At 35.6% G+C, this 26231-nt stretch overlaps 1 protein-coding gene across 2 annotated transcripts; it reads left to right on the top strand.

The window, feature by feature from the left end:
• The first annotated feature begins 931 nt into the window (after positions 1-931).
• LOC149412384 (venom carboxylesterase-6-like) lies at positions 932-26055 on the top strand. 2 transcript variants are annotated; one of them, XM_089645967.1, is made up of 11 exons: positions 932-951; positions 9074-9309; positions 15465-15608; positions 17138-17285; positions 20127-20321; positions 20977-21173; positions 21915-22080; positions 22602-22780; positions 23180-23330; positions 23415-23541; positions 23729-26055. In XM_089645967.1, the coding sequence occupies exons 2-11, from the start codon at positions 9094-9096 to the stop codon at positions 23943-23945; spliced, it is 1740 nt and encodes a 579-aa protein (XP_089502093.1). In that variant the 5' UTR covers positions 932-951; positions 9074-9093; the 3' UTR covers positions 23946-26055. The 2 variants fall into 2 exon arrangements, with proteins under 2 accessions (XP_089502093.1, XP_089502092.1); XM_089645966.1 differs by having other exon boundaries at positions 940-959.
• Positions 26056-26231: the final 176 nt, after the last annotated feature.

Below are 26231 nucleotides of genomic sequence, written 5' to 3'. Positions count from 1 at the left end.
ATTGTTTTTACACGACATAAGATTCCCACTTTATTTTAGAGATTTGATAGGGCAAATTCAACCACAGGTCTGAGAGGCCGAGCTAAACCTCGACTTCTGGAAAAGGAACAAAGCAACCGCAATTGATGTGAAACGCCGCTTACAGTTGATTAGTTCCTTTCCCGTAATTAATGACTCGGCCCGCGTACCATACAAATTTGAAAGTCGTTCTCCATGAGTATGAGTATATACTGGCAATTTTGGAGTATATACTGGCAAATAATTCGGCATACGCGGGAATGATGAATTACCGAATTCGGCATGCGCGGGAATGATGCTTTTTTATTTTAAATTAAAAATAAAGATTAATAGTTAGTACTCACAAATAGTTTGTACTCCCTCAACCACTTTTAATTTTTATTAAAATATTGAAAACACCGATAGTGAGATTGAGTGCAAAAAAAATAACTGAAGCTGTTCCCATCGTTCAGCTTAACCCTTTCCGGACGAATCCCGCGAACTGCGCGGAAAGCATATTTAGTCAGAATGTTCGTAACCCCGCGCACTGCGCGGGACGGTGTCCACCTATTTGAATACATTTTATGAGAAATCGGGAGGAAATTCTCCCTTAATTATGACAAAACAAGTTTTGCAAAGTCCCCGGAAATGCAAATTACCCAATTTTAATGACATATTTATTCGAAAAAAACGTATTTCCTCAGTATTATTTCAATCTTATATTTTGTTTCATTGCTCACTCGTATGAAAGTTATTAACCAGCCTGTAGATTCTGTAGATTGCCAGCGTTCGACCCGGTATGTTGATATACCTGGTCGAAATATTAGTATACAGGCATATGGTAACCGTCTTGCATAAATCTTGATGAAAGTATTTTGTTATTCGTTAATTAAGAATCGGTGATATTGTTTTAATAATTATCGCATTGTTATCATAAATCTAAGTGCGACATAAGTATATAAGTAATATATAAGTTATTGGTTTTTTAGGTTTTTATGAGAATATCGCAGAAAACTATTCTATTTTAATATACAAGTGTCCGGGAGTAGAGTGCTCTGATTTCAGAAGGTGATTCTACATGTTGGTAGAAGTAAAAAAGAAAAATAATATTTTTCGCATTTCCATAGTTTATTTCGCATACAAAAATATTTGTGATGTTTGAAATTTAACATGATGTAGAATCAATCCCCTGAAGTTTGTACACTTTGCGCAACATTTTTCGCTTACTGTGATAGTAGTAGGAAATATTCAAGTATTTTCAGGTTATTCGTGACATGGAAATGTTTGTCTTTCTTTTAAGAAAAGATAGAAAAAAGAAAAAAAACACCTTTACTAGTAAGCGTTTAATAATCTGGTAGGTATATATTTCGATGGACGTATGGACAAAATTTTAAACTTGGATGATAACACATTAGTTAAGAATCAGATAGCGAGTACGTGATATACATTTCATTAATGATAGAACGTCCAGCGTCCTGCCAGCAGGACTTTACGTACTACCGGTAGGACGTAAGTTTTTTGTTTATATGCGGCTTTGTAGGCCTGCTAGCAGGATGCCGTTAACTGCATTGCATAGTGCGTCTCTTTCTGATTCAGCGAGTTTTTGAATCGTATTTCTGCGATCAGTCTGGCCAAAATGGCGGCGAGTATAAGACGTGGGGTCCGCGTTCGCGTCAAAGCCACGTATTTCGACGAAAATGATGGCCTAAACACATGGAGTCGCAAACATTTTGGTGATAATTACGACATTAGTTATTGTTGGGGCACTGTAAAAAAGTTAGAAAACAATTATGCAAGGGTATATTGGGAAATTGACAAAAAAATATCAACCGTGCCCGTTGGAGTTCTAATTGCTGAAACCGAAAATGACAATTTAGTGGAAGCAAATACAAATGAAGAACATTGTAAGTACAAACTTTCTTATTTTATTCATAGGCTTACGTTTATAGTAAGCCTAGTATATTCCCATAGAAAAAATAGTACTTGGAGGTTGCTTGTTCGTTTCCATTATTTACGTGATTGACAATTTTTTTTTGACAGGCACAACATAAATTAACTTTGCTAAGTTTGACTTGTATGGGTATGTATGCGTATGTATTTGCGTGTCTGTGTGTGTGGGCGCGTGCTTGCCTGTGTGTCTGTGCCTGGGTGTGTGTGTATTAAAAATATTTTTATTATTTTTTAACTGATAAACTTTATTAATGTTTATAAGACAAGGTTTTTATGCATATCACAAAGGATTACAAATTATTATAAGCAATAATTATTAGCCAGAAACACCCATACAAATTGAAAAAATCTTCCGAGAAGATATAATAACTGCCGACGACGAAAAATAATAATATTTGACAATTCTAAGTATTCACCAATAAAATGTAGACATAATTTGTCGCGACGCTATCTAGTGGGGAATTTAGCAAGTAAAATTGCCTTCCCTACTATAATAAAGTATGTTGTTCTTAGGTGAAATAATAAAATAAGCAATAGTTGTTGAACGAAATATTTCTAATACATATTGAATAATTTGACGGGACAGGAGATAGGCCGGCGTAGCTCAATGGATCGATCACCTGACCGGAAATCAGGAGGGTGTGAGTACCGTCGCGACGCGTCGGCGGTTATTATTTCTTCTCGGAAGATTTTTTCAATTTGTATGGGTGTTTCTGGCTAATAATTATTGCTTATATTTATTTGGAAAATAATTTTAAGTTTAAATATATTGAGTACCTACACCCCTTTGCGTCTGTTGATCACTAATAATGGATTTTTTTTCAGCATCGTCTGAATCGGGTTCTTCTTCTTCGAGCGAAGATGACGAGACAAGTATTTCAGTACATCCGAATTCAAGTACAAGCAACGTAAATTCTGCTCGAAATACAACAGTTGCAAAGGGTGTTACCTGGACTTTTCATGAAGCAATACGTGTCGATCAACGACAACAAGGCTATTTCAAAGCTACCTTGCTAGTACCATTGGGGCCCGCACGAAGTATCAAGGATGCATTTTTCATGATATTTCCGAGAGAGAAGCTTAGTTACATAGTCCATTGCACCAACTATTCGTTTCCAGCAAGACAAAAACTGTTGAACGAGAAGGAATTATTAACTGTTTTTGGCATATTATATGCTATGACTCTTCAAGAACTTCCAGATCGACGATCCTATTGGAATACCACCTCTGATGGAATATATCCCCCTGCAAATTTTGGACAAAGATTTGGTATGAGCCGCCAAAGATTTGAGATCATTCTCATGGCATTGCGCTTCACACAATCCTCAGACCTTGATTTTTCTGATAAATGGCGTAACACTAGAACATTAGTAACGATGGTGAATGATAAACTAAAAGATACCATCCATCCTGGGTCAAAAATAACTGTAGATGAATCCATGTTCGCCTGGTATGGAAGGGGTGCGTACTTCAAAAACGGAATGCCAGCAGTTATGAAGATTAAAAGAAAACCAAAAGGAGTCGGTTGTGAAGTAAAAACAGCGTGTGATAGTGACACAAACATTATGATCAGAATGGAAATTAATGAGGGCAAAGAAGCAATGAGTACGAAGAAATGGCAAAGAGAATTTGGCGCAGGAACTGCAACTACTTTGAGATTGACAGAGCCATGGTATGGTTCTGGCAGAGTTATAGTTGGTGACTCTTGGTTTGCTTCAGTCAAAACAGCTGTGGAGTTATTCAAAGTTGGATTGTATTTTATTGGACTGGTAAAGACAGCACATAGTTTCTATCCTGTGTCTGAGATGGCAGCTCAGTGTCCTACGCATAAGGGGGCATCTGTTGTGAGTACAGCAGAAAAAGACTCTGTGCAGCTCACTGCCTGTGCCTGGAGAGACAAAAAGATTCATACATTTGTAGCCACTTGCGAAACGACACTGCCTGGCCTGCCATCACGCAAAAGAAGGTGGGACGATGAAGGAAATTTATTTTACCGAGAAGTCGATCGGCCTAAATTAGTCCAGCAATATTTTGACGGGGCTGCGGCTATCGATATTCACAATCACATTAGGCAGGATGGATTGGCATTGGAGAAAGCTTGGGGCACACAAAAATGGGAACATAGAATATATGCCTCAGTTCTGGGCATTATAGAAACGAATGCGTATTTGGTTTTTAATAATTTCTTTCGCTCCGAACATGATCAGGTGTCTCACAGGTGGTTTACTACCAACCTGGTATTAGCTCTAACTATTAATGACGATGATAACCTACAAGAGAATGAGCCGCCACCACACGAGAACATCGCTCACAGCGGAGAACACATTCTTGAGGCCCTGTCAAAATCAGATGACAGAAAGAGAGTTCAACGCAAATGTATAGTTTGCTCCAGAGTCAACAAAAAACAGCAGAAGGCGAGCTTTTTTTGCAAGACATGTGGTCCGCGATGTGTTTTATGCTCTCCACAGACAGGAAGAAACTGCTTCACCTACCATATCGCGAATGGAATTCCAGCATAATCCTTTTTTTAATTTTCTCAAAGTAAATACAATTTTCACTTACGTTTTTTTTTCTTCATTTTCTTGTTTATTTTCTACCCTGTTATATTAATAAGCGCCCATGTCTTATTTTATTATACCTTTTTTTAATTTTCTCAAAATAAATACAATTTTCACTTTCGTTTTTTTTTTCATTTTCTTGTTTATTTTCTACCCTGTTATGTTAATAAGCGCCCATATCTAATTTTATTAAATAAAATACAGAAAGTTTGTCACCTCTGCCTATTTTTAACATGCATAAAAGTCGAGTACTGCTAGAAGGACAGCCTCTTATATTCATACAAAAACCGCAAAAAATTGCGTACTGCTGGCAGGACGCACACTCGTCGAATTGTCCTTCCGGAAGCTCCTTCCGGCAGGACAAGGGTTTGGACGTTCTATCATTAACTGCCGGAAATTCTGAAGCAAAAGCAATAATTATTTTTCTTCAAAAGATATTGATTTTGAGGAGCTTGTTGCAATTGGATGCGACGGAACTGCATGCAATATGGGGTACGGTTCCATGCTAACTCAATACAGTGACTATTCAGCACACCTTTAAAAAGTGATATAAAGTCATTAAAAACGATGAAATTTTTTTTTTAACCTAACCTACTTAACCCAGTTAATAAAGTTTTTGTTTCATCACTTTCCATAACTTTTTAAAGATGTGATGAATTATCATTTTGATGATTTATCCGGTCACCATGGCGTACAATGGAGGTGTAGTTCGGCACCTCACTTTACGTCATCAAACAAGCAAACGATTTCATTTTGCGATATTTTTATGATAACGTCGATAAAACCACGACTGTATTGCAAAGTTTCACTGGTTTGGTTTGGAAAATCTTTAGAAATGTGTCAACTACTTCTTGTCCAGGAATTTCTGTTTACATTTTTGATTTTTATAGATTAAATTTGCAAAATTTCATCAAATTTTAAGTGAGGATAAAAATTTTCAAGCCAATGATAAAGAATTTTCCTTGTGACTCTCAGGCCATAGTATGTGTAAAAATCGTAAAAGATGTCTCAGCTATTTCTTTTTGAATCCTTGAGACGAGATGGCTTAATAAAAACAATGTTGGAACCAGTACCATTTATAGCAACTTTTAGGCTTTTCAATGTGGTTAATATTATAGCTGGGAGGTTTTTTTCCCACGGCTTAATCTTTTCCATCTAACTCTAAATAGTATAAGGTAGGCCACACATTACGCTACAAGCATCACGGCTCGGTCTATTTTAGCACATCGCTCGCCATACACTGCCCAGTGTTGCCAACTCAACTACTTCAAAATATGCTAGAGTGATGGGAAAAATATGCCAGAAATATGCTAAATTCCTTTAAAAAATGCCAAAAAAAAGCCAACATAAATTTAACTTTTTTTTTTTTTTTAAAGTCGGAGGCGGTTTACTTACGTTCCCCGCGAGCACTTAGGCCATAGGCCCATTGTACTATCTCCCATTTTACCTCATTCCCTTGCCAGTAACCCGGTCCCTTTTATGAAGTTCACCAGGGCTGTCATTGGATATGTGGCGATGTCTTCTGGTTCCACACTGTGTCTTCCCAGGTATCTGAGCCTTATTCCCAGCAGAGCGGGACATTGGCACCATAGGTGAATTGGAGTCTCTTCCTCCTCTTCACATTTCCTACAGATGTTGGTGTTTTCCACTCCCAACAGTTGAATGTGTCTCCTGAGATGGCAGTGTCCCGTTAATAGTCCTACCAGTTCCCTCAGTGAGTTTCTGTCCATATCGAGTAGTTGCCTGGTTCGGTTAGGGTCCGGTCCGTTTATGAGTACTTTAGATTGCCTCATTCCGGGTGCCTTCTTCCATTCCTTCCAGTGTTGGGATTTGACCCACCTCTTGATATGTAGTTTGGTGTGGCAAGCTGCTACTCCTACGGCCGGCTCAGATCCCGCAAGTGGTGCTTTCGCCCCTTTCCTTGCTAGTTCGTCAGCCCCCTCGTTGCCCTCAATACCTTTATTTCCTGGTACCCAGAGCAGGGTTACTTTATTGATGGTCGCCAGTTCTATAAGAATAGTCCTGCATTCCATCACTAGTCTGGAGTCGCATCGGTTACTTTCCAGTGCCATTAAGGCCGCCTGGCTATCCGAACATATGTTTATGTTCTTATTTCTGTACCCGGTACTCATATTCTCCTGTGCGCAGGCTAAAATGGCTTTCATCTCAGCTTGAAACACAGTGCAGTGCATTCCTAGAGGTATACTGAGTTCCCTCTTAGATCCCTGTAGACAGACCCCGGCCCCTGTTCCTTCCTCCATCTTGGACCCGTCTGTGAACCAGATTAGTTCCTGTTTGGAGTTTGGACCTGGGACCGTGTCCCATTCCTCCCTTGTGGGGTACGTCACTTTAAACAGCTGTCCTAAGAAGTATTTGGCTTGCTTACCGTCCTGCTTCATCCCAGCTGTCGGACTAATTGCCCTCAGTCTTATTCCTATCTCCGTGTGACTGTTTCTGGGCAACTCTCCTCTCCATTGGCCATTGCAATGTAACCTGTAGGCTGCCGCCATCGCCGCCCCCTCTATTTCTATGTTTAGTGGGGGTAGATTCAGCAGCACTCCCATGGCTAGTATTGGAGTGGTTCTCATGGCTCCTGTGATGCTTCTGCATGCAAGTCCCTGTATGTGATTGAGTGTGACCATCACTGTTTTCAGTGTTGTTCTCCTTCACCAGACCAGGGCTGCGTGCATGATCCTTGGTTTTACAACGGCTGTGTAAAGCCATTGCATCATTTTAGGTTTGAGACCCCACGTTCTGCCGCAGATTCGCCTAGTTGCCCACATCAGAGCACAGGCCTTTCTGCCTACAGTTTCCACTTGGTTTTTCCCAGCTCGGTTTGGCATCTATGATGACTCCGAGGTACTTAACCGTGTCAGAGGGTTCTAATTCCTTTCCATAGAAGGTTGGATTGCTCCATCCTTCTTGTTTCCTGTTACGCGTAAAGATTACTAGTTCTGTCTTGTCTGGGTTGACTGACAGTCCTGTTTCTTCACACCATTCTTCCTAAATTTAACTTAGTATTTGTTGAGAAATAGAATGATGGGAAAAATTTGCCAGAAAAATGCTAAATTACTTTAAAAAATGCCAAAAAAAGCTAACATAAAATTAACTTAGAAATAAAATATCAATATCTTCATCTTCATCTTCATCTTCTTCTTCTTCATTAACAGCAGCTGATGTGGAAGGCTGAGAGACGGAGTCGTAACTTTCTTTGGTCCCAATGCAGCGTAGTACTTCGTCAGGAACAGTGTAAGAATAACAGCACTTTCCTGCTCTCTTTAGGCCAAATCTCACGTACAAAATGGCATTCGGGGTTCTCACCGCCAAACGATTTCGGAGTTTTGTTAAAATGTTAAAATAGACATTGCAAACTGACATAAATCACCGAAGGGGTTATTATTAGCTGCATCTTTATATTGCATGACTTCATTCCAAAACTCTACAGTGGAAGTCAAGGATTCCCATTTAATGTGAACTATGTTTCTCCATTGAGACACCAGTTTTTCAATCACACCAATTTTTGTTAGTTAAAAAATTGTTTTTTATTATTTTCATGTTTCTGTAAAAATAAGCCAAATAAATATGCTATATGCTAAAAGCATAATAGTTATGCTAAACATGGAGTAATTATGCCAAATTTAGCATTTAATATGCTAACTTGGCAACACTGACACTGCCAATGTTAATGTATGGCGAGCGATACGCTGAAATAGACCAATCCTCGAAAATATAGCGAGGTCTGCCACTAGCTTAAAACAAGGTCGCTATCCCGTCTGTTTGTGTGCTTAGTTGTTCTAAACTACGCGACGGATTTTAATAGGGTTTCTTTCGGAAGGTGTATATATAATAAATGCATGTTATATTTATAGAAAGTAGAGAAAAGTCGATGTTTTGTAATCACGTTGTAAAAAATATATTTTCCGGCGCTTACATTGCTAACGCTGGCTAAACCTTATGAGATACATCTAAATAATGTATTACGGAATACTACATCTTAAAAGGCCCACAAAAGAATCTGCAATGGCACATGTACTATGACACACTCTTAAAGATAACCCCCAGCTATCTCTTAAAGATAACCACGTCAGATATTCTGTTTATAATTGTATTATCTGTAAAATAAATGGTGAAATGCAAATATAATGTGTGCTTTATTTCGTATTCATCAGCATAAATAGATGGTTAATAGAGACCAAGAATGGAAAATTTCAAAATGAAAATGTACAGTTGTAATTTTTAATATATAGAGCATCTTTCCCAAGTATGCCTATTTCAGGAAAATACTATATACCCATGTTGTGGAAGATGATTTCTCAAGCAAATTTTAAATATGTAAACGAGTACAAATAACAAATATTAATTACTATTGACACCTGTTAAATATGATTTACCTAAGTTGATAAATACAAAAAAAAATCATGCCGATTTGATACCAGGCTACATTTTGTACTGAACAGTTCAGTTTCTGCCACTGTAGACGTAGCTTGCGTACACCTTTACTTTCAGTAACAAGTAATATTGTTTAGTATAATTATTACTGCTAAACTATTCGTTGTTTGCTGGTGTAGGTATACAGTTATAGCCGCTAATGTGTTGGAACTCTGGCAAAATGTGTCAAACTTCAGTGGGATTGGTTTTATTCCTGGTTTTTGTGGGAGGATGTCTTGGAGAACTCACTCCTCGTGTTACCATAGGCCAAGGGATTTTGAAAGGTATTTACTTGGAGTCTACGCTGGGAAGGCAGTTCGCTGCGTTCATGTCTATACCATTCGCACAACCACCCACCGGAGCGCTGAGATTCAAGGTGAGTGGAACCGGTTATTATGAAAAAATGAGTTTATGATTAAAGCGATGTTTTTAATGCCTAAAGATTGTTTGGTAATAATCATGTTCCGTTGGCGATGTTCGCGTGTTTCATTATTTCATTCATAATCAAAAAGAACAAACGAAATCTATAAAAATATAGTAGATTGATTTGTGAAAGCTCACAATAATTATATGCCTGCTTATTCGTTTTAGGAATCCAGTCTTGATCGGAATATCTCAGGAGATTATAAATCATTAGGTTCTTTTCGATTATTAGAGCCTAGTATAATTCTTACGTTTGTTGGTTGAACTACTTCAGGAACGATTTCTCAAATTCCTCAATTTTAAATCATTTAACATATACAACTCTTACGACGAAATCGAGAAACATTTTCGAATCACGAAACTACTCAATAGGAGGATTGTCGCTGATCAGATGCTCTTGTATAAAATTATTAACTCTAAAGTTGACTGTCCGGAGTTGCTGAACAAAATAAATTTCCATGCGCCAATTCGATACAGCAGACAAAATACCCTTTTCTACATTGATAGATGCAATACCAATTCCAACCAAAATGAATTTATGCAAAGGACATGTAACTACCATAATAATAAATTTGCAAATATAGACACTCGTGCTGACATATTCACTGCTAGTTACTATCACTACAGAATTTCATTGTATCACATTCTAACTCATATTAACCACTGTTAAATTGATTGTACCTAATCTTTTAATATTACTTGCGTGGCAACTTTTCCTCATCCCTCCCCTCCCCTTTCCCGTTCCAACCCAAGTCTATTTAAGTATAGTTAAAATCACTTTTATTTATTGCTGTTTATGGTAGGCATATTATAGGTTTATCGTTTACAGGTTAGTTTTATGTTTCTATATATATCTGTGAACATTAATAATTGGTCTGTTTTTTTGTTATTCTCTTATGTATATTATATTACTAAGACTGTTTATGTTCCTCAAATAAATAAATAAATAAAATAAAACTACAACACCCTGTTAAATTATATGAATATGCTCAAATTTTCAGACAGAAGAATTTTCACAGACTTGGTATTTCTATATAAAATTCTAAATGATTGAGTTGATAGTCCGGTATTGATAGAATTTATAAGCTTTTGGATTCCACAACAAGAAGTCAGGATTTATTTCAGTGCAGAAATTCTGGGACTAACTACCATATGAATTCCTCTTTGCCCAGAATACTAATGCAGGGAAACAATTATACTAAGTCAGTGGACATCTTCAATTTATCTTTAAACAAATATAAAATGTTGTTAATGAAGCAATTCAGTTATGTACAATAAATAATGTATATTTCTTAATATTCTCATGTAAAAGCCCCGAAAAAGGGCGTTAATAGATAAATAAGGTACCGATCGATAAAACTATGACTTTTAATTTGTTTATTTGAATTTATTTTTTTAATAAATTAAAATAAACTACATATTTTCAATCTTATTGTTAGAACCTACCACTTTTTTTGAAAGTTATAGTGGTGAATCTTTCTAATTTAAACGCTTTTATTTACTGTTGCTGCTGCATGTTTGTGTTCATTATAATACGTAAAAAATGTAATACATTTAAAAAATACTAATAGCGTATTTTTTTTTATTTTTTATAGTGAATACCTCACAAGAGTCCCAACTGCTCCCGTCTGGAGCCAGTGAGACTATGGCATCCCCAATCGGGGGATGTTGTGAGGCTGAAGGTAAGTGGGGAAGGGAAAGAGGAAGGTGGGGAAGTACCTGGCTATTCAGATCTAGTCACTAAACACGGCTAAAGCCATTTGAAGCAACGTTTCAATTCTGAATGGTGGTCTTTCACCAGGGCGATACTAGTAGTATCTTCCACTCTGGAACGTGCCGCAAATATACTATATATTATTTTAATTAATTAATTGTAAAATAACACAAATTAATCAAATAAAATTTATTTGCGCACGCCGGGTTCGAACCCGCGACCTTCGGAATGGCAGTCAAATGCGTTACCACTGGACTATGCCGGCCGTCAAAATGATTGAATATGAAAAATATAATAAGAAATACACGTTTCAAAGCGCTATTTCAAAGTTAATTCTGGCATATTTTTCCTTCTGTAATAATGCCGAAACTAAATTAATATTATTTTTAAAATAAATTTAGTTTTTCTTTTTTCCGCTGCTATTTTTTAATACTTTTAGAAAGTATCCCGTGTAGAGAATTTAATGGGTCGGTAAGAAATAAGAATATAAAATAACAACCAGGAAGAGACAAAAAGAGGCAAGAAGGGGAGATAAGATGCAAGAAGAAGCTATAAAATCCAATAAGAGACTACAAAGGCAAAGGAGAGGCAAGAATATACAGGAAGATAGAAGAAGAGACAAGAAGAGACAAGAAGATACAAGAAGAGATAAGAAGAGGCTAAAAGAGACAAGAAGAGACAAAAAGAGTCAAAAGAAACTAGAAGAAACCAGATGACTCTGGTGAAACCAGACGACAAGAGGATACAAGAATAGAGAAGAAGAGACCATAAGAGACAGGATGGGGCAAGAAGAGAGAAGAGACAAGATGAGAGGAAGAGTCAAAAAGATGCAAGGAAATGCACGAAGAGGCACGAAGATAAAGAAGAGACAAAAATACACAAAAAGATACAAGAAGACACAAGAAGAGACAAAAAGAGACAAGAAGAGACAAGAAGAGACTAACATAGACTAAAAGATACAAGAAGAGGCCAGAAGAGATACGAAGAGGCAAGAAGAGATAAGAAAAGACAAGATGAGAGGAAGAGCCATAAAGAGGTAAGGAAATGTAAGAAGAGGCAAGAAAAAGGAAGTCATAAAGAACAAACAATAACACTCAATTCCTTAATTCCATTATTCCTGCCCATCTTAAATTTCAATATTGGTTTATTAGATTGCCATGTACGAGTATACCAGTCGATTAAACTCCAACCTCCTACCAATCCTCAGAGCACGTGTTACAATTCCTTACAAAAGAGTGCCCCCTGGTATACCGGTCTCACCTGGTAGGGGTGGTACAATCGTATCTCATCGTATCGTATCCATTTTCCGTTAGAGGCATGTTTAAAGGAATATGTCTACTGTACTGAAGTGTTCCTTCTCCGTACAAATTATGCACTCGTGATAAGCGACTAGTTAATCGTTAATTAAAAAAATGAACGTTCCGGATCGACAATTCTTCTAATCGCTCAACCTTGCCATCATTATATCTACAACCTCTCTCCATGGCTATAAATATATTGATAAATGTATTGTTTTGTTAATTTTTCGTTTTATATAATCTTTTGTTTTGTATAAATTTTTAATTCATATTCCTTTCTTGCAAATTTAATTTACTTATTCCATATTATGCTGTCTCAGTAGAGGTAAAGTCACAAGGATGAAATCCATAATTGGTTTTATTTTGGCTATATAATACTTATGTACAGACTGATTAAATATAAACTGATGATTTCCCGAAAATTAATAAATAAATGAAAATCACGGGGCCCTTAACTTGGGACGTATTTAATCTGCAATGCGAGCATTTTCGACTCGAAACAAGATGCATATTATAAAGAAGTGCATTTATTGTGTATAGTGTATTTTTGTATCAACACTAAAATACATGCCTACACTAAAATATCAGCTCATTTACACATGCCGGGATTTGAGCCCGCGAACTCTGCACTGAGAAAAATGAGCATTGCTAAAATCTCATCAAACTATTGGTAATTCGGTTAAAAACGAGATTGCACGCCGATAACTTCCTAATATTCTTTTAGTAAGTTCGTAATATGTAGGAACACGTGCTCACGTATCTGCATTTGCCTTGAAAATAAACAATGACGAATACGAAAATATTAGAATTTTAATGAATACTTGGTCCGAAATTGTGATAACACATTCGTATTTTACTGAAAGTTTATATGGATACCTTTAGATTCATTCATTAAGCGCCTGCAATCACGTTTTTGACCGGATTACGAATAATTTGAAGAGATTCGTAATAAATTAACCAAATATAATATTAAATATTTGTAATAAGCATTTAGTTTGTGGCTCGTCATAATTTCCAATAAAATATATAAATTTATTTTAGACCACTTTATTTGTAAATATAATATTAGTTATTTTTCTCTTTTAATATTAGTTTATTTATTTATTTTTGGAATTTTAAATAGATGCGTACTTACCTGCGTCCTGATACAATCCATAAACACATAAAAAAATGTTTAAATTAACCACAACCACACACGCTTTCGAAATTTGTATATAATTTTTTTTTTTAAAGAAAGACAATTATTCCCGGGTTACGAATAACCTGACAATATTTGAAAATCTCCTACTACCACCACTCCTACTTACTGTGTAAGCTGAAAATGTTGCTTGTGTTGTGATGGAGGTCTTAGCTAACCGAGGAATTGAACACACTACGCATGGGTGGAACCCAAACGCGATGTCAAAAAATTGGTTGATATATTTTTCTAATTTAATTTCCTCTGGTAAGTTCAGGGGCAAAGAGGTTCTAAGAGCTCTGCGTCGAAGATTGTAATTTTCATTATTTCACACTAGTTTATCATAATTATAAAATTAACTGAGATATTTGCCAATTGGTAGAAATACGTATCTATTTCTGATGGTTTATTTAACAATATTATCAACATAGAAGATAAGTACAGTAAATAATAATGATTATTTAATATTGTATGCGTTCTTGCTCAGGTGAAATTATCTTAAGCAACGTTAAGCAAACAATTACGTAAATACCTAACACTGGATATTTATTTGGCTTATAAGTCAATACAGGCACGACAAATTTTCCATGAGATAAACTATTATAGTAGCATACAGAAAACAAGGCTGTAGGTAGGAAATAAGTTAACTGATAAAGTTTTCAATCTTTCTTTATCACAATTAGAGCATATGAAATTGTGCCGCTCCTTAAAAAAATGAAGTGACATCCATATGGAAATAATGGAGGTGGAGAAATATTATATTCAGCCATGGTATTGAGTCACATGACATCAGGGTATCTAGCACGGTCGATGGATAAAGGTTTTATTGATAATGTCGGTAACTTGACATCGTTGCCGAGCTTGACTGCATATCGCTAACGTACAAACAACAGTTCACGTCGAATAAACTAACACTTAGGACGGGTTGTTTCGGAGTATTTGAACAATTCATCAAATTTCAACGTTCACTTCTGGGATCTGTGAAAGTCCAATTCAAGTACTGTTATTATATCATTATAGGCTAGTTGCTTGACAAAACTGAAATAAAAACAGAACTTGAAAAATCTTTCACAGAACTTGAAAATGAACGTTGAAATTTGATGAATTGTTCAAATACTCCGAAACAACCCGTCCTTAGTCGCTGTGATATGTTGTTTGTTCATTGACGATCTACAGTCATGCTCGGGAACGATGATAAGTTACCGACATTATCGATAAAACATTTATCAATCGACCGTGCTAGATGTGGTATTTATTTATTGCTAAATATATATTCATTTCCACGATCTACACCAGTGATATCCGTACCTAATATTTTGTAAAATGTGTGTCAACGCCATTGTGTGTGAACGCCCCCGCAATTTTGATTATTATGTGGCTATTTTTTTTACTTGTCTTAAAAATACCCATGTTTTAGGAGGGAGGAAACACTTTTATAAGGAAAATAATATATAGATGGTAAGGTACTTTTGAAAACACCGTTCGTGGTAATATACAATATGGATGTTTATACTGAAAACTTTCAGCTCACGCGGTTTTCAAAATCGATGAAAATTCTCCGTAGGAGTGGTCACGAAAGTCAGCTAGGAATCTAGAGGTTAAGAAGTGATTAATTTGTGTTATTTTAAAATTTATTCATTTAAAATAGTATAGTGTGGTAGATGGGTACTTTCAGCATCGCTCTGATGAAAGATCAACATTCAGAATCGAGACATTGCTTTAAATAGCTTTTGCTGGTGACCACATATGAAGAGCCAAGTACTTCTCCACCTTCCCATCCAACCCATATTCTTCCCCTTATCACGATCTTCAGCGTCACAAAATAACCCAATTGGGGATGCCATAAAATCACTGGCTCCGGGCAGTTGGGTCTCTCGCGAGAAAATGATAAATAAATGTTTATTTTGTTGTAATCAAAGGCACCGTTGGAGGCGAAGGGGTGGGAGGGCGAGCGCGATGGCTCAGTGGACGCCACAATATGCATACAGAACAACCCTTACACGAGGGAGAAAGAAATCTCTGGAACCGAAGACTGCCTTTACCTCAATGTTTATACTCCTAAGGTAAGTCTGTATACCTTCTTGTTAATGTATTTTTAAAAAAGTAAATAAAAAAATATTAAAAAAACAAAACCAAAAATTAAATGATGAAACTTTATGTTTTACCATACCATTACAATTTAAATTACATCTTGCTTGATGTTGTATTTTGCTTTTAAGTTTATTTCTATTCTTATTTTCTTACTATTTTGTATATTACCCACGCAGAGGCAGTGCCTTTTGTGGGTTCCCTTAACTTACCTTTTTTAACATTTTATATGTTTGTAATCTTTATTCTAAAAATGTGTGTACTTACGTGCAAAAAAAAAAATTGGAAAAAATAAAGAGAAAAAATGTTATTTAAAAAAAACGAAACTCGTAGTAAAGCGGGAAACTGGTGAGTCTACATCACACAGAGAACACAAAAAATATAGCCGTCAAGGGACACTTAACAGATGTAAAACATCAACATTTATTTTCTCTAAATGATAGCGAAAACCCTATCAAAATGCGTAGCTTAGTTTAGAAGAACTAAGCTCACAAACAGGCAGACGCGGATAACGGCTTTGTTTTATACTATTTAGAGATAACAAAGCAATTATTTTATTATTATTAAAATATACAGAAAGAAATATATTACAAATCAAAAACATATCACCATTTTCTAGACTTAGGCAGGTTGGAGTCAGAAATACTGTTAAAAAATATTGTATGATAATTATGTGTTACAAGCGCCTGATTTATTTATTAAGTCTTATAGTCTTATTTTGATGTTAAAAATATTGTATGATAATTATGTGTTACAAGCGCCTGATTTATTTATTAAGTCTTATAGTCTTATTTCGATGTTAAAAATATTGTATGATAATTATGTGATACAAGCGCCTGATTTATTTCTTCTGTTTACAAATTTAAATTTTTATTACAAATTTAAATTTTTATTTTCTTTCATTTTAATTTTATTTCTATTATTTTCATTTTATTTTACGTTAAAAAATAAGATGTTAAAAAATATTGTATGATAATTATGTGATACAAGCGCCTGATTTATTTCTTATGTTTACAAATTTAAATTTTTATTACAAATTTAAATTTTTATTTTTATTTAATTTTCTTTTATTTTTATTTTAATTTTATTTCTATTATTTTCATATTATTTTACTGTTTATTTTATTACGTATTAAAATATAGTAATATAAAGGCTACACGTATCCTCGCTTTCACTCTTGTAATCTCTCAAAATAAATTGTATCGGTGGTATATTCACTGTCAATTTGACTGTCCTAGAACGGGAGACCTTCCTAGTTGGACAGTCAAAATCTATGCTGTAATATTTTTGTAACAAACAAATAAATAAATTTAGAATAGATCCATCGCCAATTTTAGTGAGAATAGAAGCAAATATACTGCAGAGAGTTTTTACAGAGTAGGTATCGCACGAGAGGCCGGCCGAATGCTTAATCGTTCTTTGCAAGAGCGTCGTCCCGTCTTGCCACGCAAGGGGAACGATGTTTCACATCTAAAACATTTTTTTTAATTTTCAAATTTTCTAGGAGCCATTGGAGGAAGGGCGTCTCCTGCCAGTGATGGTGTTCTTCCACGGGGGCGGCTGGATGTGCGGCTCCGGGAACAAGATGTTTTATGGGCCGGAGCGTCTCATGGACAGGGATGTCGTGTACGTCGGTGTCAATTATCGTTTAGGTTTGTGAAATACCCAACTGAATTTTTATTTAATTATTTAACTGATTGATGATCACTCAATGACTATGTACACAACAAATTGATTACTTTACCGATTGATTACTGTACTGATTGAATAATTGATCAATTGATTAAATACTTTATTACGACTTAAATTATCAATGATAACCAATTGTAATTGATTACTGATTTATTACTTTACTTATTGACTCGACTTATACACTTGACTCAATTAAACACTCATTTCTGATTGTTATTGATTTTTGATAGTTATTTATAACTTTAACAATACATTATTTTACGGAATGCTTATTTTAATTATTAATTTCTTATGGGCATGATAACTTATTGATTACTCAAATAGTTTATTACTTTAGTGACTGATTACTTTACGGATTGATTACGTTAAATCAAATTATATTATTGGTCACTGATTGTAATTAGTTACTTTACTTAGCTTAATTATTGATCACCATTTACAATTTTTTTTTTTGTGACACCTCACATGAGTGTCCCTGCCTGTGCAGTGTACAGACAGGGGAACTATGTCACCACCCGGTTGGGCGGCGTTGTGAGGCGGAATAAGGTAGGGGCTGTAGGAAGGGATTTGTTAATGCGGGCCTTGAAGAGGCTCGGATTATAGGAGGGAGGAAAAACAGATGCCGGTAGCTCGTTCCACATACGAGCCAACTTACACAAAAACGAGTCGTAAAAACGGCCCGTTCTCATGAAGCCAACGTCAACCGTGAACGGGTGTTCAGCTCGTGTCCGTCGAGTTTCGCGCACGTGCACCGGTGCATCAGGAATCAATGCTGCTAGCTCCTTGGAGCAGGCTCCATTGAAATACCTGTAGAACAGACACAGCATGCCTACATTGCGTCTATGCATTAGAGAAGGCAATCGGTCTGTTAACAACGGATTGTCAATCAGACGGATCGCTCTCCTTTGCACAGATTCAAGCAGGTTTATCAAGTATTTTGGGGCACCAGCCCAAAGGTGGCTCCCAAATTCAATAGTTGGGCGGACTTGAGACTTGTACAGGGTCAGCAGCTGGTCACTGTTGAAGAATCTCCTAGCCCTGTACAAGATGCCCAACTTTTTGGACGCCTGATTTACTCGGGCTTCTATGGATCCCCGATACTTGAGCTGGTCTGATATAGTAACTCCAAGCATTTCAATGGAGTCTTTATTGGGGAGAGTGCTCCCATCAAATTGCACCAGACAGTCATTTATTTTTTTTATTTATTTTTTTTATTGTTGATACATTTTTTTTACAATATTTCATATTTCAATTTAGTAATGTTGGCCTCACTGGGTTGTTTACCCGTGCTGAGGCCTCCATTTTATAATTTAAGAATTTATACATTTAAAAAAAAATAAAAGAAAAACAACATTAAAATAAAGATAAATTTAAAATAAAAAATAAAGATTAAAAATTAAAATATAATTATAACACTAAAAGAAAAATATCAAAAGAGAATGTAAATCGGCATTTATAATGATATATGTGTTTGTGCGTGTTGCGTGTTTTATATTTTTTTTTTGTGTTGCGTGTATATGTTTTATTCTTTTATGTTATAGTATTTTGGTAATATTGTCTTTTTGGTCTTTAATCCATTTTTTTATTTTGTGATAAATTATTATTATTTATTTTTTACATTGATCTCCCTTTGAGATATTTATTTATATTTATATTTCATCTTTGCCGAAATCAGACACGCTTGGGTTTTTGAGACGTTGAAACTGACCAAGTTGGCCTTACCCCAGGCACGAACCATCTCGAGGTGGTGGTCAATTTTTTGCTTCAAAACTTCCCGAGCTGTTCGGACATCATAGGGGGAAGGGGGCCTGTCAAAAAGATAACCCTCGTGAACGGTGCTGTCATCAGCGTAGCAGTGAATTGGTGCACATTCAACGAGATCGTTGATGTGCAATAAAAACAGCGTCGGAGACAGCACAGATCCTTGTGGCACCCCCGCATTGATTTGGTGCGGTGAGGAAGAAGAGCCGTCAACCACGGTTTGAATTGTTCCTCCCCTCAGAAAGTCTGCAATCCAACTATGCAGGGTTGGGTGGATCCCATACGATGGTAACTTCCCGATAAGCGCCCGGTGCCAGACTCTGTCAAAGGCTTTGGAGATATCCAACCCAACGGTTTGAGTTTCACCAAAACGTTCCATGTACCGCCCCCAAATATGCGTCACATATCCGAGTAGATCGCCACACGATCGGTTTTGACGAAATCTATATTGCCGATCGCTTAGGATATTGTTATTCTCGAGATATGTGAGCAATTTGTTGTTAACCACCCTTTTTAATACCTTCGAGAGTATGGAAGTGATGGCTATGGGGCGGTAGTTAGAAGGGTCGGAGCGGTCCCCCTTTTTGGGATTGGGTGGACGATTGCCTTTTTCCAAATATCTGGCACCTTTCCACCTTCGAGAGAGCCTAAATAATTTCGCGAGCACTGGAGTCATTTCTGCAGAACACCTCTTGAGGACCAAGGCAGGTATTCCGTCCGGCCCACTGGCTTTGTCGACTTTCAGCTCGTTCAAGACTCGGAGAACCTCTCTGTTCCGGATTTTCGGTTCCTCCATTTGAAAACCGCAGTGCGGAATGGAAGAGGGAGTCTCTCCGTTATCTTGAAGAGTTGAGTTTTCCGCATTGAAAATGAAATGTCATTGGTTACTGATTGATACTAGTTGATTACTTTGGTGATTGATCACTTTACTGACTGATTACTTATTGACGACTTAGATTGGTTACGGATAGGTTGATTGTTAACTGATACTTTGATGATGAACAGTCAATTGGTTGGCAATATATAATATTATGTTTTAGGAACCTTGTCTTTCTTCTCAACCATGGACAAAGTGGCACCTGGAAACTATGCATTGAAAGATCAAAACATGGCGTTGAAATGGATACAGAGAAACATAAAGCAGTTTGGAGGAGATCCCAATTCCGTCACAATCTTTGGGGAGAGTGCTGGAGGGGCTAGTGTTCACTATCACATGCTTTCACCAAAGAGCAAAGGTACAGTTCACATCTCTTTCATAGATGGCGCTAATTTAATTATTTTTAGGAAAAATAAGTTTTAACTTAATATTGCATTGAATCACCAATACCTTGGCCATTCTTGAAAGAATTGAGTTTGTATGGACAAAACTATTTATTTATATTCATATTATGAACGGGCGCAAACGAACGCTCTTTCGTAGAGTACAAACGGGCTCTATGAAAGAGTATTATATTATTAGTATTCTATTGTACACCCTTAAGATTATTCCTTTCTCTTGTATTGTAAATGCCCAATAATAAACTTCTTATCCAAAGGTACATATTCGCTACCTGTATAACAGATCATGGGATTGTCCTTCGGTCAAGTATCGAATTAACCCTCTGAAATCCTAACCCACCGTACACAACACACCATATCGTACGTACAACTAAGAATTATGCAGGTACCTACATTTAGGTAGGTTAAATAAAACGAAAAATAAATAATTCCTGCAAAAAAAGACTACATATACATTTTTAGCAGTTATTCGATATTGTAAATTCTCACTGACACTGAATTTCAGAATTTTTTTTGATCGCGAAACATGCCCACATCGCATTTAATGTGTTTTTTTTAATCTTTCGTCTAGAGTTTATTGTGAATATTATATTATCAAAATAAATATTTCAGGTTTGTTCCATAAAGCGATATCCCATTCTGGCACTGCTTTCTGTCCTTGGGCGAACCCCGCCCCTGGCACCATGTTGAAGCAAGCCAACAAGCTGGCCCTAGTAATGAATTGTCCCACTGGAGACAGCCTGGCCATGGTGGAATGTCTGAGGACTAAATCAGCAGAGGAGCTCATTGCTGCAGATAAACATTTATATGTGAGTAAATTGATCCAAATCAATAAATTCACAAGTGTTTTTAATTCCTGTATACATGTATGCACTATACATGTATCCAATATGGCTTTATTTTATTATTTTCTGCAATTAAAATGAAAATGTCTTCCGTGTTTTATAGATTATGAAAATTGGCAATTAAAATTGACCCCTTCAGATGTGTGCAGTTTTGGATTCAGTTTATATAAAAATTAGAAAGATGGTATTGAACGTATGCATACCTATATAAATACCTTCTCAGTTTGCTGTAAAAGACAACAACCCTAACATTAAAATAGAAAATATTTGTGCCGATGCAGCAAAAACTGTAATGGTGCGCACATAACGAAAGCACGTACACAGTTTGACTTACAAGGTCTAAGCAACTACTTTCGGCGTGCAACATTTCCATTATGAGCTTTAGGGCTTTGAAATGTCCATTTGATTGTTGACAAATAATATTTGAAAAAGTAGTCCAAAAAATTAAGCGAAGCACTAATATTAGCATTCCTCTCATTGGTCGATAAGGAATCGACATAAACCGGGAAAACATGATATCTAGAGCACTCTGTTCCTATATCTATTGTATATGGATCGGTTGGGCACGAGGTTTGTTGCATTATTACTGCACCCAGTTTGCGTCGATTCCTCACTGACCCATGAGGGAGAAGAGTTATAATACTAGTAACTACCTATACATACTAATATATTATTTTAGTTTTTTAAGTTATGGTTTGTCATTAGGGTTGGGATTACGACCCAATGATTCCCTTCAAGCCGACCGTGGAGCCCGAGCACGAAGAAGCTTTTCTAACGGAAGACCCGAGAGTTCTTGCAGTAGAAGGCCGGTTCCACCAGGTGCCTTGGATGCTCGGGATAAATGCAAGAGATGGTGCCCTAAGATCTGCCAGTAAGTTACTTGGAGGATCTGTCAGGGAGAATTTAATTATTACTTCTATTTTAGAATATGTATTCAGGGCTGGAGCAGGCCGCTCCGGGCGTTTAATTGCTAAGGCGCTGATAACACCTAACATCTAACGGTTCTAACACATCGCTCTTGAGATTGTTTATCATGAAAACGGCGCTACACAAAAATATAAATCATCCAAATATTATTAGATTACCTACCTAGACGTCCACTAGTTTTTACAATGGTCGCCAAAATTTTACTTGCGCCAGGCGTACTTCGGCTCAGGGCTGGCCCAGTATGTATAATATGTTTTTCATAAAAAATACAAGTTTCTGTTGTTTGTGTTTTTGGCAATCGACTACCTTTCACAGAGCATTCAGTAAGATTTAGAAAATAATGACAATACATAAATAAAATGTAATAGTTTTTCTATGTCAGTTGTATTATTAAATTTACGTGAATAAGAATTGCAAATGGATTTTACTTGCTATTCATTTTCAAGTATCTGTATTTTGTTTCAGATATATTTGGTAACCCGGAGTTGCTAAAAGAACTGTCGCAAAATTTTGACAAACTGGCACCAATAACGTTTGACTATCAAAATGCAGATAATGCTGAACACATAACAGAGAAAATAAAAAAATTCTATTTTGAAGATTCGCCCATCATCAGCAATGATTCCATTCTTCCACTGACCAATGTAAGTAGATAATCCTATCTACTTGTATAGACAAAGAATCATTATAATTACTAGACATCGCAATATATTTTATAGCATTTTCATACTTGAGGCTTATTCATCATAAATGCATATTTCAGCCAATATATTCTTTAAATTATCAACTGTTTATATAAGAAATGGTCGATACTTTTTTGTCCTCTGCGAGGAAACATATTATTTTGGAATCTAGTCCTTTTGGAAATTTTGTGCATTTTTTGGAATTGATAGTGCATATTCGTAATTTTGGTAGTACATATAATCCAATGTCTAATCATTGCTGCCTATAATATGCAGTAATATGGAATATCTGTAAAAAATTATATTTTGATGCATTGTTCAATGTTAAACAATTTCCAAATCATTTATTTTTTCTTTCAGATTTACACCGATTCATATTTCTTATCTGGAATTGATGAAGCTCTCCGACTCCACTTCCCAAATTCAGAGAAATCAATATATTTCTATCACTTTGACTATCGAGGAAGAGATAGCTTCTCTAAAGTTTTTGGTGAACCATGGAGAGATTACGGTATAATGTTGTTTTCTAACAATACTTGAAAATAAATAACTTATAATTATGGATTTTTTTTCATTAAAATTGATTGTTTTTCAGGAGCGTGTCATGTTGACGAGTTGATCTATCTTTTCCCATTGGGATTATCTCACGAACCACTAAATGAAAAAGATGCATCTATTTCTGATGTCATGCTTACACTGTGGACCAACTTTGCAACAACTGGGTGAGATTCTTAGATAACCAAAAGGCCACATACTAGACATAAATAGGGCGTGTACATACACATTAGTCTTTATTTTGGAACAAATGGCCTTTAATCCATGAAGCAAATTCTTCCCGTATTTTGTCTATCACCATTATTGCCTCACTGTTGAATCATATAAATTGATTTATTTATTGTAATTTTCCAGGAACCCAAATGAACCACGATCAAGTAAAGATATGCACGTGCCTCAATGGACACCAGTTACCTCCCCCGATGAAATGGAATACATCGACATTAGCAGTAAAATAAGAATGGGCTCGAGGCTTATGGACGAAAGAAGAAAATTATGGAAAGATTTACCTCTATGGCAAAAAAGTCATTCTGATGTCTATAAAAGACAAACTGTAAAAACAGAACTGTAAACATTGTTGTCTGTCAATAAGAATGATTAATTAAGTTGAATATAAATCAAATACTTATTTCTTTGTTTCAGTTGAACTTTTTTAATTGAAAAACTTTAATATTATTATGTATTTTGAATAAAGTAAAATATGATTATATTTACATAAAGCATACGATCTTCAAAACCACAGCTATTATATTGACTGAAACAAGGAGTAACACTTTAGTTCATACCCGTAGCAGAATGGAGGGTGTGAAAGTAAAAAATTAAATATGTATACTTAATACAAAATGTATTTATTTATATGAAAGGTAAATTAAAACAAATTTAATATCTATATTATGACAAAAATATACATATACAATATCATCAGTTTACAACTAAAATCCACAATGTATAAATACTCTTGGATCGAAATGAACAAATCACAATATTAGAAAGATCAGACAAAAAATACTGTAGGAAACGTTGTGCATTACGCGCTGAGACGCATCTTGAATAGTGTATTTTCCATAACAATAATAAAATATAACCATTCCATAAGAAAACACAAAGTGTATTTAATGGATGCAACATAAAGATTGGTTGAAATAAATTAATCTTTTCTGACAGCTGAACTCTTAACAGAAAAATACTTAAATCTGTTGGCAGTTAGCCATTAGATTTTAGTTGCAATCTGACAATATTTAGAGCAGGTTAAACTACCCTCAATGGTTTTTGACAACGGTCTAGATCAGTGATTCACAACCGGAGCGCATTTTGTTCAGTCCACTTGGCTAAATAAAAATCAAAAGCATTCATTTCCATTTGGTTTGACCTTAGGCCAAGCGAATTTTTCATCTGCAGTGCTTTCTCTGTGCTCCTTTTAATCAATATTTTTAATGGGTTCTATTTTACGGGGGTACATGATCAAACGTTATTTCTGAAAACAGAAATAACAGAAGTAAGTGTTGATATTTCTTATCTAATAGACAACATTAAGTTTTCCGAGTGTTATTATCAAAATATATAACGGTTTCCATTTTGTTTTACAAAAATATGAAAGGAACCTATCTGTTTTCAATATTTTGATTTAGCTGCCTAAAAATTTATACATTTGTGATTAATAAAAATTGAAAAATCCGAAAAATTGGTTTGGCCTTGAAGGAAATGCTTTCGTCTGTGGAACTTTTTGTGCATTCTGGGATTACTTTATTAAAAGGTTACAGTTTTACAAAATAAAAAAAGGTTATCCGACCAAATTATGTTGGATAAAGCAAACATTTTTTTAAATCTACACTAGCGATGCTACTGACGGCAAAGTTAACCATGTCAAGCTGTAGTTACCCTAGCCCCCATGTCCAGCGGACATATTGATCATTGTTAAATTGGCCCTCTGGCTAAATAGATTGTTTATCACTGGTCTAGACATACCAGATATTCAAATTTGTACTTAAATTTATGCTTTTCTAGTTTAAGTAAAATGTCAATAAGTGATTTTTGACCCTGAAATTCAAACAGTAACTCACAACATAAATAAACCAACAAAAAATTTGTGTTACAAAACTCAATCTCTTAGTGGTAATAAACAACAATATTAATTAATGATTTCAAAACATATATAATTAACATGCCAACAAAAACAAATTGAAAAGAAAGATCAACAGTGTAGGCCTAATTGTTTGAATCCCCGACACATTTGAGGTTGTCATCAAATCAGCAATTAACGCCATTTTGAATTTTTGACATTTTAAGAGTAACGGTTAGCGGGGACTGTTCAAAGGCTAAAAAATTGTAAATGGTGCTGATTTGCATTTTTGACAACCCCAAATGTGACGGGAGTTCAAATATAATGCGTATTTGAAATACAAACAAAATTCATTCCACTATTATTTATAATAAAACTAATAAGGCACTTTTCCAGTTAATGAGTTTACAATTCAGAAAAAGAGAATCAAAAATGATTCGATAACCTAATCATCATATTTATAATAATTATAATATACATATTACAAATAATAATCTGTGTCTTCTTTGTCTGCCGTAAAATAAAATTCCTTTATTTTATTACTTATTTATTATGTAAGTACATCGGGAATGCAGTGAAAAGGGAACCGATTTATATGTACTTAACGAGTATAAGTATATCGACCGGTCAGTGGTTGAGTGGGCATAGCGCTTGGGTCTCACCCGAGCGTCGCGTGTTCGATTCCTCGGCTGGCTAAGTCCTCCATCACAACACAAGCAACATTTTCGGCTTTCTGTGGTGGTAGTAGGAGATTTTCAAACATTGTTGGGTTATTCGTAACCCGGGAATGTTTGTCTT

The sequence above is a fragment of the Hesperophylax consimilis genome, chromosome 23 (genome assembly GCF_061612785.1).
Source record: "Hesperophylax consimilis isolate HC1 chromosome 23, BYU_Hcon_1.0, whole genome shotgun sequence".
Classification (NCBI taxonomy): domain Eukaryota; kingdom Metazoa; phylum Arthropoda; class Insecta; order Trichoptera; family Limnephilidae; genus Hesperophylax; species Hesperophylax consimilis.
The sequence above is the reverse complement of the archived record's forward strand: the minus strand, read 5'-3'. Positions and strand labels throughout refer to the sequence as shown.

Bases quoted from the DNA above. Each gene is read 5' to 3' on its own strand.
- LOC149412384 (XM_089645967.1), top strand. From the start codon at position 9,094: ATGTGTTGGAACTCTGGCAAAATGTGTCAAACTTCAGTGGGATTGGTT. The intron at 9,310-15,464 runs GTGAGTGGAACC...TTGTAATCAAAG, and splicing joins CCGGAGCGCTGAGATTCAAG to GCACCGTTGGAGGCGAAGGG. The intron at 15,609-17,137 runs GTAAGTCTGTAT...CAAATTTTCTAG, and splicing joins TCAATGTTTATACTCCTAAG to GAGCCATTGGAGGAAGGGCG.